Source organism: Rhyacophila brunnea, unplaced genomic scaffold, assembly GCF_057557595.1.
Source record: "Rhyacophila brunnea isolate RB1 unplaced genomic scaffold, BYU_Rbru_1.0 scaffold_15, whole genome shotgun sequence".
In the NCBI taxonomy this organism is placed as follows: Eukaryota; Metazoa; Arthropoda; class Insecta; order Trichoptera; family Rhyacophilidae; genus Rhyacophila; species Rhyacophila brunnea.
The window spans coordinates 22,255,161-22,273,290 of NW_028232806.1; the positions used below are offsets into that span (position 1 = coordinate 22,255,161).

The 18,130-nt window shown below is 33.2% G+C and overlaps 3 protein-coding genes and 1 non-coding gene across 5 annotated transcripts in view; 2 read left to right on the plus strand and 2 right to left on the minus strand.

The window, feature by feature from the left end:
• The window catches only part of LOC147075037 (endoplasmic reticulum metallopeptidase 1-like), a 426,619-nt gene that overhangs the window by 315,086 nt on the left and 93,403 nt on the right, over positions 1 to 18,130 (plus strand). The gene's annotated exons all lie outside the window — the stretch shown is intronic.
• On the plus strand, positions 270 to 11,599 carry LOC147075047 (uncharacterized). Of its 2 annotated transcripts, XM_085942844.1 has the most exons (4): positions 270 to 432; positions 4,945 to 5,652; positions 6,639 to 6,961; positions 11,245 to 11,599. In XM_085942844.1, exons 1-3 carry the CDS (start codon positions 307 to 309, stop codon positions 6,957 to 6,959), a joined length of 1,155 nt encoding a protein of 384 aa, XP_085798970.1. In that variant the 5' UTR covers positions 270 to 306; the 3' UTR covers positions 6,960 to 6,961; positions 11,245 to 11,599. The 2 variants fall into 2 exon arrangements, with proteins under 2 accessions (XP_085798970.1, XP_085798971.1); XM_085942845.1 differs by lacking the exon at positions 6,639 to 6,961 and having other exon boundaries at positions 275 to 432.
• On the minus strand, positions 2,163 to 2,283 carry LOC147075048 (U4atac minor spliceosomal RNA). The gene has a single exon (XR_015070137.1). It is a non-coding gene; the product is annotated as a U4atac minor spliceosomal RNA (small nuclear RNA).
• Positions 11,500 to 17,906, minus strand: LOC147075049 (uncharacterized). Its single transcript, XM_085942841.1, has 3 exons — positions 17,639 to 17,906; positions 14,424 to 15,086; positions 11,500 to 12,244 (listed from the first exon to the last, which is right to left on the minus strand). Exons 1-3 carry the CDS (start codon positions 17,771 to 17,773, stop codon positions 11,921 to 11,923), a joined length of 1,122 nt encoding a protein of 373 aa, XP_085798967.1. The 5' UTR covers positions 17,774 to 17,906; the 3' UTR covers positions 11,500 to 11,920.

Below are 18,130 nucleotides of genomic sequence, written 5' to 3' on the forward strand. Positions count from 1 at the left end.
TGTTTTTTTAGCAAAACTGTATTTTTGGATACCTAGTAAAAAAAAATTGTAAAAATAAATTTTATCACTAACATTATCATTTTCTAATCATATTCTCCTACTATTCGCTACTATACACAATATAACCGGAGACCAATATTATATTGTTTGACATTTTGATTTTCATAAATTTATTGTTCAAATTTTTAGGTGTATTTTCGTTTATATAATGTGGCAACTCTGCGTTAAATGTCAAACGTCAAACCATAGACTAATATACTATATGCGTCAAACCATAGATAAAACAAACAATAATAACAAAAAGTCATGTCTAAAGTCGATTTATGGATAAAAGGAAATACATGCAGACTGTGTTTAATAAACAGAGCAAAAGTTTGTATTTTTGACGAGAAAATAGTTTTAGACAATATCATGACATATTGCAAATTAGAGGTACGTAACAAATGGATAGCGTCAAACAAATCGCTAACCTAGCCATGTATGTATTTTGACATTTCGCGGATTGATGAACGTTTTATTTTGCACGTCCGTTGAGGTCTTTCACTTAAATGAATATTCATTTATAGCTATGTCTACATTCGATCACTTCACGTCAACTTCAATCTTTTCATCAACTAAATTCTGGTTTAAACACGTAAGTTGTTTTGCGCATGCTTTATTTAGATGGAAGCATGTTAAACATAGCGTCAACTGTCTACATTTGTACGTCAAATTTTTACAGCAAGCAGTGGCGTCATATTTTTATAATGCTGATTTTAATACGGAGATGTAAAAATCATAGTATTTTGAAAAAACTGTAGACATTTTTCATTTTGAATCTGTCAAAATTATAGTAAGTATAATGTACCTACAATTAAACATTTTTCACATAAACATTCGGTTGGTAACACTGTATTACGACGTATTAAATATGTCATAATGTTGAACCAAAATATGCTGGTGGTGCTGCGTGCGCTAGCACTTTCATTATGAAAAACGGCCACCTTGAAACTGCTTTGAGGTAAAAATGTGCACGCTACTCATGGTTTGCGATGCGTTCTGCTGAACGAAAAAATCCACGAATATAGACATTGCTATTTTCACAGTTTCGCTAATATAGTGGCATATGCAGTGGCGGCTCGTGGATAAGATATCTGGGGGTGCTGCGGTTGATTAAAAAAAAAAAAAATTATTTGGATTATATTTTACTATTAACATCAAAATTATATTATTAATTATATTAATAAGTAATTAAAATAAAGAACTTTGCATAAATTGCTTGCAGAAATAAATTTTAACAATGTTAATAAATCATTAAAGCTATATTTCTTTCCTCCGCTGTCGCGCCTGCGCCCATTCGAGCATATTTGTTTGAAAACGGTACTGCAGTACCGCGGTGTATGATAATTTAATATTGATATTTTCATATAATATACATAAATTTATGTATATTATAATATTCCATTTTTCTCAATTTGCATGGGGGTGATGCAGTTCCGCAGTGCATATGGACGAGCCGCCACTGGGCATATGTCAATGTTCTTCTAAGAGCTTGTCAGTCTCGGAATCCTCGCTATTGATGCCCGTCGGGCTGTCTCTCCATTTTCTTTATTCCCATGGATGGCGCGAGAGAAAAAAATCTATTGAAAAACAACCTGATATTCACATTTTTTAATGTATTAATCACAATAAATGTTACACCAATTTATACTTTGTGAGGAAAAAATATTATTATTCAATTGTTTTTCATGAAAACTAATACCCTGTTTACACGTGCATGGAATCACTGCTGACAGTACATATTATCACGTCCATAACAAAAAAAATGCACGTGTAAATTGCAAGATTGCATTCGTTGATTAAAAAAGTTCAGAAGCTTCTGAATTTTCACGTGACAGTTGGACTGTATGAGACCTGCGCACTAGAACAATAGTGGCGAACCTGCCAGTAAAAAAACCAACTTCACCGAGCACTCATTTTGAGGATAACCGATTTTCACGACCTGTCAAATAGTACCATAAAATGACAACATCGCGTGTCACTTACTCTTGAAGAATGAGATTGGCGAGACAGTCAGCACTTTTATGTGTAAACAGTTATTTAAAATAGACACTATTGGTGCAAGTAAATCCATGCACGTGTATAGGCGCTATAATATACTTTGATTCCTGTTAAAGTAGAGGGGTTTCAAAAATTGCACTCACCCCTGTAAGTAGGGTGGGCTTGGGTAATTTATTTTGGTGTCAGCATCAGTGAGCTCACCATTCTATCCTTGGTCACTATGCTCCCCAAGACAAGGAAGACTGAAAAAATGTCAAGAATTTTTTATACTTTTATGAGGACTGCACATCTCATGTGTTTTCATAATACAGTCGGAACTTGGTTATTACGATCACGGATATAGCGAGATCTTGGATGTAACGAGGAAACATTCGTTGACATTTTTAGTTTATGATTTTCTCCATACATTTATTCACTTTTATAACGAGCTACTTATCGGTTATACCGAACTAAAATATCATCAAAAATTTTCTTAAAACTGTTAATCGTTTAATAACATTTTGACCCTAAGCAATAAAACTCGACCGTACAGGATGCCACCAGGTTCGGATTACGTTTATGACACTATTTAAGTGTCTAAGTACCTACCTAATAGGTCTTTTCACCAACAATATTGAAAAAATTTACACGCATATGGTTGAAATTGCATGTAAAAAATCCAAGGTTTGTGAAGTCACTAGGTACCAACCAGCGTTCATTACAATAAACAACTTCTTTTGTAGTTTATGAATGCCTTGTTTGTTTTGGGGAAAAATTCTAATTGTGTATTTTGTTTGAATTGCAACTTTTTATGTTATGTGACCCAGTGGCGGCCGGTGGTCTTCAGAATAGCATTTTCTGGTAGTGCGCAATGGTTTTACCTTCTATAAAGAGAAGATATTCTTCTTTCACCCTGTCACGACCCAGCATTGGGGCATAGAGCAAGGTCCATCGCCAACTCTTGCGCCTCCCGCTATGTCAGACCTGCAGCACGTAGGTCGCTTTTGTGGCACCGCTGCAGGGTGAGGGAGGGCCGGCCATGGCGACGGAACCCTTGAGACTGTGCCATAAGGGTAAGAGTGACACTTCTTACCCTTATGGCACAGTCTCAAGGCCATCTCAAGGCAGTCTTGGCGGCATCCGGACACGTGTCCTAGCCACGTAAGGTCGTAAAGCGTCTTTTCATTATTACCTCAATCACCGAAAGCTGCCGTGTTCTCTTACCTACTTCTCAGAAGGTAAATTAAATATGTCTTTGTTTATTTATACTATTTCTCAAAAAAGTTTTTGAACAAAATGATTTAATATCAATAAAGAAATATAAATGTCACAGTTTATGCCTTTACGCTCCAAGCGAACAATGCTTCAGCCAAATAAATAGCCGCTGATGTATTTTTTAATTTTTTTAATGTATTTGAGTGGTTTAGAAATAAACGCGGCAGTTTGTATTTTCGTAAAATAATGTTGGCGATTCATTAAATATGTTGACTGAAAAATTGTTAAAAATTAACTCGCTAACATTGTTATAAAACAGAAACGCCAGTTTTTGTTTCTAGAGTCCTTCGGTTTCGTGCGCCGATCTAAAAGTGTGTAAAAAATTCTACACAAAACGCCATCAGGAACATTCGGCCACGGTTTAAGTAGTATATAATGATCTCATTGTAATCCTGTGCAAACTGAAAATCTGTTTGGATCGTAATCGCTTTGCGCTCAGTATTGTTCATAATACTGTTACATGTTCTACTTCGCGAAGTGAGTGATACACGTATGAATAACAATGAAATGTTGAGCGATGTCTTCAAAGATGCAGGCAGTGCGTTGCACTTGCATGGTATTAGAGGAGCCGCCGCTGATGTGACCGCTCATTTAAAAATACCTATTCTCTGATATAACGAGTAACGCTTATAACGAGCTAATTCAGTCAGTCCCGTCTTCCTCGTAATAACCAAGTTCGACTGTAGTCAACTAGTACCACCTTTTGACAAGTTAATGAATTATAGTACAGGCGCTATAAACACGGTGATGGTAGAAAGCTTAACAATAGCTGGTGGTAGTAGATGGATTTTTCCATAAACAATCCTGACCCTGTGCAATAAATAAAAAGCTATGCTGCTTGCATTGCCAGATATGGAGTACTGTATCTTTACCGAAAGAAATATTATTCCTCTATGAATTATTATAAATCTATAGGTAACTTTAATGACAACGTTTAAGATAAAGTGATAAGACTATAATAGCATAGGACACAGTTACCTGCACCTGCCTTGCTGTACAGTGTACACCAATCGTAAAATAATCCGTAATTCCCCAGTGACACAAACATTGTTAAGCACAATATTATAGGATTTCTTATATCTTAATTTTTAGGCTACATAATCAAAATTCATTGTGGTTTTCCGTCATTATTTTCATTATCTGACAAGTATTCATTAAATTCAAACACGTGAAAATGTGTGATGCGGAATTAATGTCGAATTTTTGGAAACTTTTTAAATAACTTCTGAATATATGATAACTAACCAAAAATGTGAAAGAATATTTTGTTACTATTCACGGAAATATACAAAAGTAATGGGAAGTGGATTTTCTTCTGGGTGAGGCTGTAACAAGACTTAAATCTTGAGTGGAGAAATGTGGGATAAACTAAAATACGTGTTAAAGAATAATATGTTGTTTTCAATGCATTAAAATGAAACGCACATTCAATATTGGTAATATTTGATGATATTTGGTGCACTTTGTGTTCCTTGCGTTTAATGGCCTGACTGTCATAAAGTAATAAACCGAACCCGGCTTCAAAACCTTAGTCCATAGCGACTGGCTTATATATTTATCTTATTAATCTGTACTGCCCTGTAATTTTTTGTCTTTCACTGACGTTTCCATTTAATGAAATGATGTTAGATAAAATGCTGAACCTTGCAGGTGTCCAAGGACGATGGATTACCAAGTTTCATCTGCACCCATTGTATTGTTAAAGTCGAGGACCTCACAAAATTCATTACACAGTGCCGAGAGAGTCAAAGAATACTTCACGCAAATCTACAACTACGCAACACTCAACAGACTGAAATATTATTTAATAACAATGAAATCGAAAGCTGCTACGATGATGATAACGTTAGCAATTTTAAATACGAAGACAATGCTAATTACGATATACCTGATAGATTGCATCATAATGAAAACGATGAGAAAAAACTCATGGAAAGCATCCGAATATCCGAGGAGGGCGAAGAGTACTTATATTATGCAGGCATAAAAATAATCGTAAACAGAACAAGGCCATCTGAATTTAAAAAGAAGCCTCTCGATGAATCGAAGCGACGTGCCGCACTGTGTCCCATCTGTGGGAAAACAATTATTAAATCTCTTACAACGCACATGAGATTGCATGGCGAAAAAACGCACACGTGTGAAGTTTGCTCCAAAGCTTTCCCGTTGAAAGAGAAACTCAACAAGCACATGAAAACTCACAGCGAAATTAGGGATTTTGCGTGCGCTGAGTGTTTTAAAAAGTTCAAGACGAAAGACCAACTGAAAAAACACATCTACGCTATTCATAATGAGCCCCTCGTTTTGCATCCATGCAGTTTTTGCGGTAAACCATTTAAAAATGCCCACGGATTAAAGGTTAGTATTTAGAATACATAATTTTGAATGTACTCAGAAAATATATGTATTGAACATAGAAAAACTTTTTATATACAACGTTTTTAAATTTTCTGTTGAATCATATAAACTTGACTTGACTAGCTTAAACGATCAAAAAAATGTGTACTTGATAGAAATAATACTGAAATGTCATTGATTTCCATAGTAACGCACGTATATATTAATATTATTAATAATTTAGTTGCTAGGACCCACTTAGCAACCAATAATAGTTTTACTTTTTACGGATTTCTTCCAAAATAACTTTTCATCCAAAAGAGAATTAACTGAAAATGAAATCAATTCTACTTAAAGGTGGCCAAAAGTATTAAAAAAATGCATTGGCATCGTGTTCCGATATATTCTAAAAGTTTCAAATGTCTAGCTAGTCGGGAAGTTAGTTATAAATCGATTGCAAGATTTGTACCGGACAAATAAGAATACGAGCTAAGAAAAACGTTGTAAAAAAAGGTAGACCAAACGACACTAGTGACTACACCTATGGCCCACGCACCCATAATAACAGCACAGCTAAATAAATGTTTATAAATCAATAATTAAATAATATTTAACAATTATTATTTAATTTTTTGTCAAAATAAACAAGTTAATAAAGATACACTTTTTGGCTGATTACCTATCAACCACTCATAAGAAGGTTTAACGGCAGTGAAACTAACACTTATGTTACAGTTTATTCAAGCTCACTCTAATGCATATCTTTATCACTAAGCACTTCGGAAAACTTTCTCTGTCACACTCACATGCCGACTTTATACAGGACTTGAGACTTGACTACACATGGGGTTTTTCATTATTGATATTGTTTAGTATGTAGGTATTGAGAGCTGTAAAATAATTTGACCTACATAATATGAACTACAGTGAACTGAACACAAACATGCGATTTGTTTATGTGTAACCATGAGAATAAGACTGATGTTTTTTTTTAATGTTTATTCCAGGAGCATCTGAAAATACATACAGGCGAACAGAATCATCAATGCTTAATTTGTAACAGGAAATTCACATACAAAGTCAGCCTCACAGTTCATATGAGAGTTCATACGGGGGAAAAACCATTTCCTTGTCGATATTGTGAGAAATGTTTCTCGATGAGCAAATCCTTGAAAGACCACGAGAGATTACACACTGGAGAAAAACCATATGAATGCCCCGTCTGTGATAAAGGTTTCATGCAATTGTCAAACATGAAGAGTCATTTTAGGAACAATCACAAAGGTGTTGAGTTTAAGAGGAAACATTTTGTGAGAACCTACAAATAACAGTAAGTAAGGGTGGTCAAGGTCCTCCCTTTTTCCACCTCACTGAAGATACCTCCAAATTCAAGGAATCAATATACTTAGTTTGAGGTGGTGTGGCTGATCAAAAATAGGCAAATATAGGTATAGGTAAATCGTTTTACAGTGGCACCATGGGTATGGCAAATACGGCTTGCAGTTGTAGTGGTATTGTTTGCTAGCATTGAAACAGGCATTGTCACAAGCAATTCAATACACGCGCGAATCGCCTATGGTGCCACTGTAGAATGATTTACCTATATCTTAGGTTATAAATACCAACAGAAAAAGAGAACAATAGTTAAAGTTGAAGTTAGAGTTGAAAACAATATCCCAGCTTCGAGACATAATGAAGGGCTGACCTGAGCGACCCCACAGGGTGCCAAATTTTGGAATTCATAAAGAAAAAATGTTATTAATTAATTAACATGCTCAACTAATGATTTCTCAACTTTTTTCTATTTTCGAGAATAAAGGAATTAAGAAATATTAGTTGGTTGATTTCTCGAGGATTCCTGATTTTTTTTTTTTATAATGGTCTTATGGGAGGGTAATTTTTTTGTTTTATTTTTAATTGTGAGAAATCATGTAGATTTCCTCTAAAAAAACTATCACACGAATCCTACATGCCAAACTGTTAGAAATAATGGTGACTCACACAGTCCAGCAGATAGGATTCATGGTTCGATTGTTTTAGAGAGGAAATCAAAATAAAAAAACTTCCTGCATAGCAAGGTGTAACGAATAACACCGGACTATTAGAGGTATTGTAATCGATTGCCCTTTATTATTAGTCATGCTTGACCGGATACGGGGTGTGTAAAAGTATAACTGTATATTTAAGATGACTTCTTTGGGACCCAACATTATTACAGAAGAAGATGTCAAGCCTACTGTTCAAGCATAAGTGTACCATAGAATCGGAGCTCTTCATCCACAACACGATGATGCATCTTGATACTTGCAACCTTATTTTGTTGACTATATGAAAAACAAGCACAAAATAGATGCTCTTTACAACCAGGTACTAGAGTTGTGGGGTTTAATGCAAAAGTGACTACAGGTAACCCCCTGTTCATCGCGGGGGATACATTCTGGACATGGTCGTGAAATTTCGCAATCAATGGGAGATTTCCTTGTTTGGCCTCTACGTTTACATATTGTTCAAAATTTGCGATTACTGTCAAATAATGCATTACAGCCATGTTTTACAGCACTTGCTCGCTCTCTTCTAACAACTTCATGCATTGATTGTGAAGAGAAAGGGCCTTTTCAATGGTTTTAACACTCAACTTTCGCACGGGAACAGGTTCGGGGACGTCATTTTCTAGGGACGTATGGCAGTCCAATTCCTGCAGCTCTTCATTAGTTAAGGGTTCACCGTGTGATTTTAACAAAGTCTGAACAACAACAGTCCAACAAACTAAAAACCAGTTAACGACAGGTTATTTATTGAACAACATAAATACTACCTATGTTTTTAACTAAATTGAGCATGTTTTCCCCGTTTGTGGGCACAGTTGTATGCCAGCAGATAGAGCGTTTGGGAGGATAGAAAAATAATCAGAAAGAATTTTACTACAAATCTGTAATAAAACTTCTTCTGAATAAGTTCCCCTTCAAAATCACAGAACAGAAAGTGATGACTTATATTAAAGGGAAAAAATCGACTGTTGGTGTGTCACAGACGTATGTTGGCTCTTGTGTTGGAGCTACCATTAAAAAAAATATATATCTACTATATAAATGATAGCATTCAAATATTGATTAAAATAAGTCATGTCAAGAAGGCTAAAAAAGATGATGTCATGAACAGTGGCGGCTCGTCCATTGCACTGCAGAACTGCAGCACCCCCAAGCAAATTGAGACAAATGTAATACTATGATATACATAAATGTATGCATATTATATGAAAATATCAACATTATTTAAGTGTGTATTAAGCTCCCCCGCGCACCGATACATCCAATAATTATCATACACCACGATACTAATATCAGAAAATGACCCACCTCGTGATTTTGTGCAGTTAACGTTTTCGATGGAATATGCTCGAGTGGGCTAAAGGGGTGCGGGGCTCGCAGCTAGGATCTTGGTCTGGTACTGCGTATCCAGCAGTTTTTCGTGTTGCATGCGGGTGCAGCGGAGCGACAGCTGTCGAGAGCACCGAAAAGGTGATAGACATTTTGTCAAGGAAAAAAAGACAGAAGAATCAATTTTATAATGAAATCAAAATACATACAATGTTTAATTTTAATAATCTTATAGTAAAATATAATCCAAATAAACATTTTTTTTATTTTCAATCAACTGCATCACCCCCAGATATAATATCCACGAGCCAGCACTGTTCATGAAGCTAATGAAGTTTTTCACCATCCCTCCGAATGTGAAAGAATTTTTTGATGACATCTTGGGGCTTGCGCCAAATGACATTGAAATACCTAAGACAGATGAGTTTTTGTGGATATATTTATATATAGGTATATAATAATTAAAAAAATTATTTTATAATTCAAAAACGTGACAACGACAAACAAAAAAATCGTTAAGAAACCTGTTTTTTTTTAAATTTTCGTCACCCCGCGTAAATAAGATTATGCAATCAATTGCGTCATCTATATTTTTTAGAACAATGTTCAGTTAGTCCCCTTTGTGAGCGCTTCTGGACGGTGGTTTACTCACATATTAAATTTGGAGATAGATCTTCGTAGATATGATGTCATATTCAGTAAGCACTCACTTGTTATAGTGAATTTTGACTTACGACCATTTCGACCTAGGTGGCAGAACAGAACCCCGTCGTAAGTCAAGAACTCACTGTATGTTTTATGAAGAAATTTATTTAAAATTATTCTATTATTATTTAAATTTATTCAGGTCTTTTGAAAAATAAGTAAATGATTTTTTTCAAGTATTTTATTTTGAATAAAAATATTAGTTACATTAAAATACTTGCTATTTACATACTATACCTGTAAATTATTATCTACGTGACCGAGAATTGCAAGCAAAACAAAGTTTCTCTTCTGTCACGTGTGCTGGCTATATTCGTTTGTTATTATTGCAGTTACGGTAATGGTGGTGTAAGCAAAGTGTTTGTAGTAAACTATATTATTGAGGCAGTTTTGTATGATGATATTGCGGATTGTTTCAATGGCGCTACTTTGTTCATGAGGTCCCATAAATCGGAAATGTTGTGATAAATTTATACTTCTAAAGTGACAGTACTGTAAATATACTTTTTATAATATATAAATTTTGTACGACAATAATTATTTTGGTTGGTTTTGCGAGTCAAACAAGAAAAATGTGTGTGGAATTTCACAAATATGTAAAATAAATTTATTATACTGTTTTAATGGTGTGGATTCTTTTTATATACTCATTTCCCCAATACCCAGCATCACATGTCTACAATAATTACAAGCTTAAGCCAGGGAATTCAATAAAGTAAAATATCCGAGTAAGTCCTCAAAGTCAAATAAAACTTAAAATCATGCATGTACATACATTTAAGAAAACAATCCTCTATTACTCATTTTCTTATGATTTCTGCTGAAATGCTAAATGATTTGATAAAATTCGTAGCGCTCCCTCTGTATCTGCGCTGGTAGTCGCACTTGTTACTTTGATGTTGTGTAGTTTATTAGGACTTGTGGCTTGAAACCATCTGTGGCTTGCAATGAATGTAGGAGTATCGACACTATCATCATTTTTACACTTCAGAAAGATTCAAGGGTTTTGCCTGTATAATCATAATAGCGCCTGTACACATGCATGGAATTACTGTCGGCAAACGTGCTTATTTTAAACTATCATGACAATAACTGTTTACACGTAAAAGTGCTGACTGTCTCTCCAATCTCATTCTTCAAGAGTAAGCGAGACGCGAGGTCGATACTTACTAATTGTATGCTGATTTTGAAATAAAAAAAGTAAAAATCGCTATTTTTTTAATTATTTAATGTTGCTTATTTTGACACTTTTCATGCATATTTTAAGTATTTTTCATGCATATTTCAAGCTTTTAATGTTGTATATAATCCGGTCTCTAATAATTAGCCTTAAATCTCTTGGATGAAAAACCTATTTCTCGATATGCTATTCCCACACTGTAAGCATCTGTCAAACTATTATGAGAGTATCATTTGTTTTTTTTCACAACCCGATTAAAATAATTTTTTCAAATTGTGTTTATGTTTAATACAACTTCTCCCTATCTCACTCTCTCTTACACATTTTCATGTTTTCTCTCATGCATTACAGATATTTTAAGACAAATATATATAAGGTAATTCTAATGCATTGTATCGTCAATAGCCATTTCAAAATTCCAACAAGATAAAAAGTATCCCACGATCAGATATTGATACAAAACATATTGGTACTGGTATCATATCGAAATAAAAGTATCGATGCTAAACTATCGGTCAAAAAATATCAATATATTTTTTGAAGTCCCGATCCACAGGGCATTTATACCGGAGCTACAGGATGCTAGCATGAGCGATCGGAATTTTTGGACAACTGTGAGCCGTACGAGAAGTATATAAGTTACAAAAAAAAAAAGAAATTTATGAAATAGGGAACAGATTCATTGAAACAAAATAAATTATGATTTCCAAAATGTGCTGTTTTATTTATCACTGTTCTGGCAGAAGACACTAATTCGAAAAAATGACATATTGAGTTAGTTATACCAAAATGTTCCTTATTTCAAACTTTACCGTCTGGAAACCTTTTTACAGTCATTATTTTAAAGTCATCCTTTTTACGATTACTTAATAAACTCACATGATAGACCATTTCAAACATTTTAACAACTTCAAAGTCAAATTACTCAAAACTAGTATTATCCAGTTAGTGTGTTCTGCCAGAACAGAGACGATATATTCCCACCAAAAATGCACCGTATTATGCTCATTTCTCAAACTTGGTCACCTTAGGTAGATTGTGTCAATTTCTTCGGTTTGTATTCGTATTTAATACCTTTGTGGTTATGTTTGAAATGACTTTTCATATTGGCCAGTTGCGCATATCCTTTATTACATACGGGGCATTCATATGGTCTTTCCCCGGTATGCAATCTCACGTGGTCTCGTAAGGTACCACTCATAGCAAATGATTTTTTGCAAATTTTGCAAGTGTAGGGCTTTACTTTTGTATGAACTCTCATGTGCACTGCGAGTTGTCTTTTATAATAGCATTTTTTATGACAATGATCGCATTCGTAGTTTTGTTTTCCAATATGTTTCGTTAAATGATCCTGAAACAATAATTCAAATAGAATCATGTTTAAAAACAAACTTTATAATGTGCCCAAAGAGATAATACAAATCAATAAAAAGATAAACACCTCTTATTTATATTATATTGTATCTAATTAAATCATCACTTTTAAGTGGAGCAAGTCAGTCTCAATAATAAATTAATGTAATATGCAATTAAATACAATTGACATTGAAAGCTTAACTTTGATATCGTCTCTGTTCTGGCAGAACACACTAACTGGAGAATACTAGTTTTGAGTAATTTGACTTTGAAGTTGTTAAAATGTTTGAAATAATTGTCTATCATGTGAGTTTATTAAGTAATCGTAAAAAGGATGACTTTAAAATAAAGACTGTTTATTTGTTAAGGAGGTTTCCAGACGGTAAAGTTTGAAATAAGGAACATTTTGGTACTAACTCAATATGTAATTTTTTCGAATTAGTGTCTTCTGCCAGAACAGTGACGATATAATATAATTGGAGGAAATAAAAATATCAATATTATAATAATGTCGTTCGATTACATTTCAATATAAAAGATTTCAAAATAGAAAAAATCTCGGTATACTGTATCTGCGATACATCCGTTTATTTAATTACCCATTTTATATTGTGCAACTTTCATTCATACTTTTACTATTGTGTATCAATTAAAAAATCTTTTAATTATTATCCCACGATCAGAATTTAAAAAATGTGAGCAATTGATTGCGAAATGCAACGTTGCCTTGTTTATTAAGTATTTCGCACCTGTTATTCTATTTTGATGGTATTTCGATTCAACATAATGTCGATATTCTATGCATCTGGCCTACTGTCGCACATTTGTGACTATGTATTACCTTTTTTAATGCCTAAAATATTTACCTTTTTACCATAAACATCCTAATATATTGATGCAATTTAAATATTTGAAGAAACTGAACATTTTTCTAGTTTGACATTGGAAGATTTCATACATTTGGTGTACATTTCATATAAAAAGTTTGTATTTAAAATTCTTCTCAGATAGTTACAATTTTTCAAAAATTCTTATTAACACTGCACTTTGTAATCAGACGCTTAGAACAATAGAATTTAGCGCAGAATGAGTGATCTTGAGTGATTTATTAAAAATATGGTATTCTAGTAGAATCCACACAATTTCTTAACCAATAGATATTTTTGATTGAAATTCTGTCTGAAGAATCAGCAGTGACATTTTATTCTACCAAAAAGTATCCCCAATTACATGATAATTCTATTAAAATTTTATACTAAGTATGAATAGCAATATCATATGATTTAAAAATGGAAGATTCTTTGTTATAAAAAATATATTTCGAATCTTCAGCCATTGCGGTTTGGTAATTCGCACCAATATGCAAACCCGTATTTTTACATATGCCACAAACAACTGACAATATAAAAAAAAAGTATTTTACTTTTATTGTAAAAAGTATTTTTAACGTTTTTCTTAACTTGTATTCTTATTTGTCCCGTGGTTGTTTGTCCGATACAAATCTTGCAATCGATTTTTGACTAACTTCCCGACTAGCTAGACATTTGAAACTTTTAGAATATATCAAAACACGATACCTATGCATTTTTTTAATACTTTTAGCCATCTTTAAGTAGAATTAAATTCATTTTCAGTTAATTTTGTTTTGTATGAAAAGTTATTTCGGAAGAAATCCGTAATCCAATCCACTATTATTGGTTGCTGGGAACTAAATTATTAATATATACGTGCGTTACTATGGAAATCAATATGAGTGTCGAAATGACATTTCAGTATTATTTCTATTAAATACAATTTTTTTTGATTCTTTAAGCTAGTCAAGTGAAGTTTATATGATTCAACAGAAAATTTAAAAACGTTGTATATAAAAAGTTCTTTTTATCTTGTAATTATTTATATTGTGTCCAGCTTGCTACCTATAATATGCGGAAAACGTAATTTTATGTTTCCCGACAACAATGTGAAATGGTTGAATTGGTAGTATAATAAATAGAAGCTTAATTATTTTTACGATTAATTGGATTTATCGTTATCCAGACTATCTTGTGCCGTTTATAAATTTATAAATCCCCAATTTAGCCCAGATAGCTATATTGTACATAAAATTAAGCTGTAAAAGTGTAATCAGTTGAACTATGTCTACCAAAGCATAATCAATTCATGTAATAACTTACTTTAAGTTCAGCCTTAACCTTATATTCCTTCCCACAAATCATACATGGGTATCGTTTTTGAGATTCATTGTGAGACCGATTTTTATGTTTTCGCCAATCACTTTGGAATTTATATGCTTTTTCACACACATCGCATTGAAATGGTCTAGCGTCGCTATGAGTCCGCAAGTGGTACGCCAGATTGTATTTTTTTTTAAATGCTGATCCACAAATGTCGCAGATAAAAGTCTTGGGCTGGTGGCACAAGTCATGTCTGTGGGTTATGTCGGCCAGGACACCACAAATAGGGCACAGCTTCGACGATATTTTCTTTTTCAGCAATTTTGGCTGGTTGATGATAATTTTTACTCCTAAATAATAAAGATATTCTTCACCGCTTTCTGTTCTTTGTATTGTGTCCTTATTCTCTACACTATCATTCTTTTCAATGGGTTTATTTTCATCACACGGCGACGAGTAGATTTCATCGTTGTTAATGTCAGTTTCATCGTTATCGAGGTTCATATTGTCTTCATCATTTTGAATTGATGTGTTCGCCTTATTGAGTTTCTTCCATAGCGTTTTCTCATTTTTACAGCACTGTTTAATAAATTTCGTGACTTCACCAACTTTACGTAAACATTTTGAACAAATAAAGCCTGGCAAACCGTCATCCTTCTGAATCTGCCAAAAAATTAAACCAAAATTAAATTTATCAAAATAATTATTTGAATGATTTTAAATCGAAAGAATGATAGAAAGATGTTTATGTAAACACTAGTAAAAGTACTTACCTATTTTTTTTAATATAATTACATTATTTTTAGTGTTTGGTTATGTTAGGAATTAGAAGGTTGGGAAAAATAATGAAAGCAGTAATCTACTATTTTATAATATTTCGTGTCCGGAAATTTGTACGTATGTAGTACGCCGAATCACACCGTGAAGTGTTGTATCGGAAATATATGGTTGTATATTAAAGACCGTCCAACCTCTTTGGGTCATATAGAACTGAGATAAAATTCATGTTTAAATAAAACACGGTTCTTGTCGATTTACAGGAAGCCACAGTAAACAAATTTTGAAAATAGCTAATATACTTACTTACTGGATTATATGTTAGAGACCGAAAAGTTTAACGTGACGCTTGGCAATGTATCTTATCAGATGGTTTTCGATTACGAAGTATTGCCAGGATTATAATATATTATTTCCCATTTCCTTAAAGGTATATATTTTCGCAAATTTCAAATAATGATATATGTACATTTTTTCCCTATAACTTAGGATAAATTTTATATGGCAACATTAAAATTTTAAGTGTGTTTTGTAACTGTCATCGCGGCAATTCTTTCGATAACATTGTTGAAGAGCCGAATGAGGGTATTTTGTCGTCTATCTTCTTCACAGTAGGAGATAAGATGACTTATAAACTTCCTGTGGGTCTATTCTATGCTTATCGACCGCTAAAGTGATAAAGTGAAAAATATTATCAAACTTAGGGTAGGTTTGTATCAAAATATTAGCACTTATTGTAACAATTACACGAAGCCGGTTTTTATTGTTGCAATAAGTGCTATATTTTAACAGCACCTATCTTGCTGCTGTTAAAATATCGCACTTATTGCAACAATAAAAACCGGCTTCGTGTAATTGTTACAATAAGTGCTAATATTTTGATACAAACCTACCCTAAGTTTGATACTATTTATCAATTTAGTGTTCGATAAGTATAGAATAGACCCACTGGTGTCACTTTTCAAAACTTTTGCCATTATTAACACGTCTAAATGACTGATACCGCGCACTTATAAGAAACGCCAAATGCGATCAAAGAGAGGGGAATGAATAGTGAAACGCAAGAGGAGGGGATCTAGTTCTCCAAGCTGCCGCCCATCACTGTAAACTTTTCGCACTCTAGGTTAAGTTTTCATATTTGAATTTATGAATTTTGCCAAAATCAGAGATGATCATCTCTTTCCCGTTAGGCGCACAGTAAACTGTGCTACAGTGAAATGTAATATGTTCAATTTACAAGTAATCATAATATTTAACTATTCATAAGCTTTTTTTTTGATTCTCTTCAAAACTACTTCAATTAAAATTTTATTCTCCGAGATGTTTGTCCAATTTATTGTATGTCAGATTCATTAGTGATACGTTGATAAAGCGGCTATTACATTACGATCACGTCATGTGCTGGCACTTAAGTTTATAGTTAATTTTTTAATTTAGTCTATGGTTTCGTCATTCAACAGAACATTTTCAATAATCATTATATCTATAAATTCAATGATTATTCATGTTAATTTTAATTAATCTTAACAGTTTCTATACGTGTGCGTAGGTTAAAATTACTTGTGATATTGCATCGATACAACAAAAACCAACCAGCAAACCATAGATAATTGATGTAGACATCAGACATAGATAATAATTTAATAGAAAATTCAGATAAAACCACTAAAAACAAAGAACACGCGATTTTAACAGAGTAGAAAATGTGTAGGCCTGAAGAAAGTAGAAAAAAACATTCACTGACTAGTGCGGTTCATGATTTGTAGTGCGATACGCATGAGGTGACTTCATTCTTGTTCTGAAGATTTCGGCAGATTTTACCAACAGACAATGTTCGTTTAAAGGTTCAAAATGTGGTACAGGACGGGAGCATCAGTCTGATAATATTTTAAATACCTACCAAGAAAATAACTTTACACATCTTTTTCCCGTAGAGGCAGCTCACTGTGACAGCACGTAACGTGATGATTATGTATTTGAAGCATAACCAACATTTTCATGCGCCAGATAGTAATTTTAAACACAAACCAAATTATTAAAATATGACTTCTATATAATTGGTATTCTTGCCTTTGGAGAATAAATCATTACAATGAAAATCAGAATAGAAAAACCCTGCACGTTTCTATTGAGTGGTAATATAAAAATCATAATATTAAGTACTTACTTAACTATATTATAATATTGGGTATTGTATTAGTGTATATTGTAATTATAAACGAAGTAATAATGGATCATTTGTGAACAATGTTATGTAGAATTACAATAGTTATGTAGAATTTACAATTTGCATAGGTACGCAACTTTGAAGGTGATTTACTCAATATACTGATGAAACTTGTATTGGTTTCAATTATATTGCCTCAATTTATAAGTCATGTTTTGGTTTTTAAATAAATTCTATGAATGTAAGATGTATTGATATTAAGTCTGCATACCTGTACTTTACAATATGAGACCATATTGTTTAACACATCGTTATTATCGAATACATAGATATTAGCATTCTCTCCAAGACATAACCTGCATATTGTTTTGCTGATTTTCAAACCTACGTTCTTATGCGACATCATAAACCCCTCCAAAATTGAAAAGGTTGTCGTGGCTATTTTTTGATGTTTATTTTAATCTAGTATGTCTGATTTAATCTATCCACCTCGTAAAGTTATCAAATCAAACCAATTTGACAGCCACACAACGACAGATAAAGATTTATTAGTCTATGGCATGTCTATGGTAACTAGTAAGTATAAACAATAGCAATATTATCATTATCTATGATAGCAATGCTGCCACTAAACTACGAGTCAATGTTGCTATCTTTTTGTAACCAAATACGCGATTTGAAAAAGGGTGGGAATCAATCGCACACTGTAATAATCAAAATTCACAAAAAAAAGATAACTTTAACATTTGGAAAGTAGTTTTCA

Bases quoted from the DNA above. Each gene is read 5' to 3' on its own strand.
- LOC147075047 (XM_085942844.1), top strand. From the start codon at position 307: ATGTCTAAAGTCGATTTATGGATAAAAGGAAATACATGCAGACTGTGT. The intron at 433-4,944 runs GTACGTAACAAA...TGAACCTTGCAG, and splicing joins TGACATATTGCAAATTAGAG to GTGTCCAAGGACGATGGATT. The intron at 5,653-6,638 runs GTTAGTATTTAG...TGTTTATTCCAG, and splicing joins AAAATGCCCACGGATTAAAG to GAGCATCTGAAAATACATAC.
- LOC147075049 (XM_085942841.1), bottom strand. From the start codon at position 17,773: ATGATGTCGCATAAGAACGTAGGTTTGAAAATCAGCAAAACAATATGC. The intron at 15,087-17,638 runs GTATGCAGACTT...ATTTTTTGGCAG, and splicing joins TCTCATATTGTAAAGTACAG to ATTCAGAAGGATGACGGTTT. The intron at 12,245-14,423 runs GTAAGTTATTAC...TTATTGTTTCAG, and splicing joins AGGTTAAGGCTGAACTTAAA to GATCATTTAACGAAACATAT.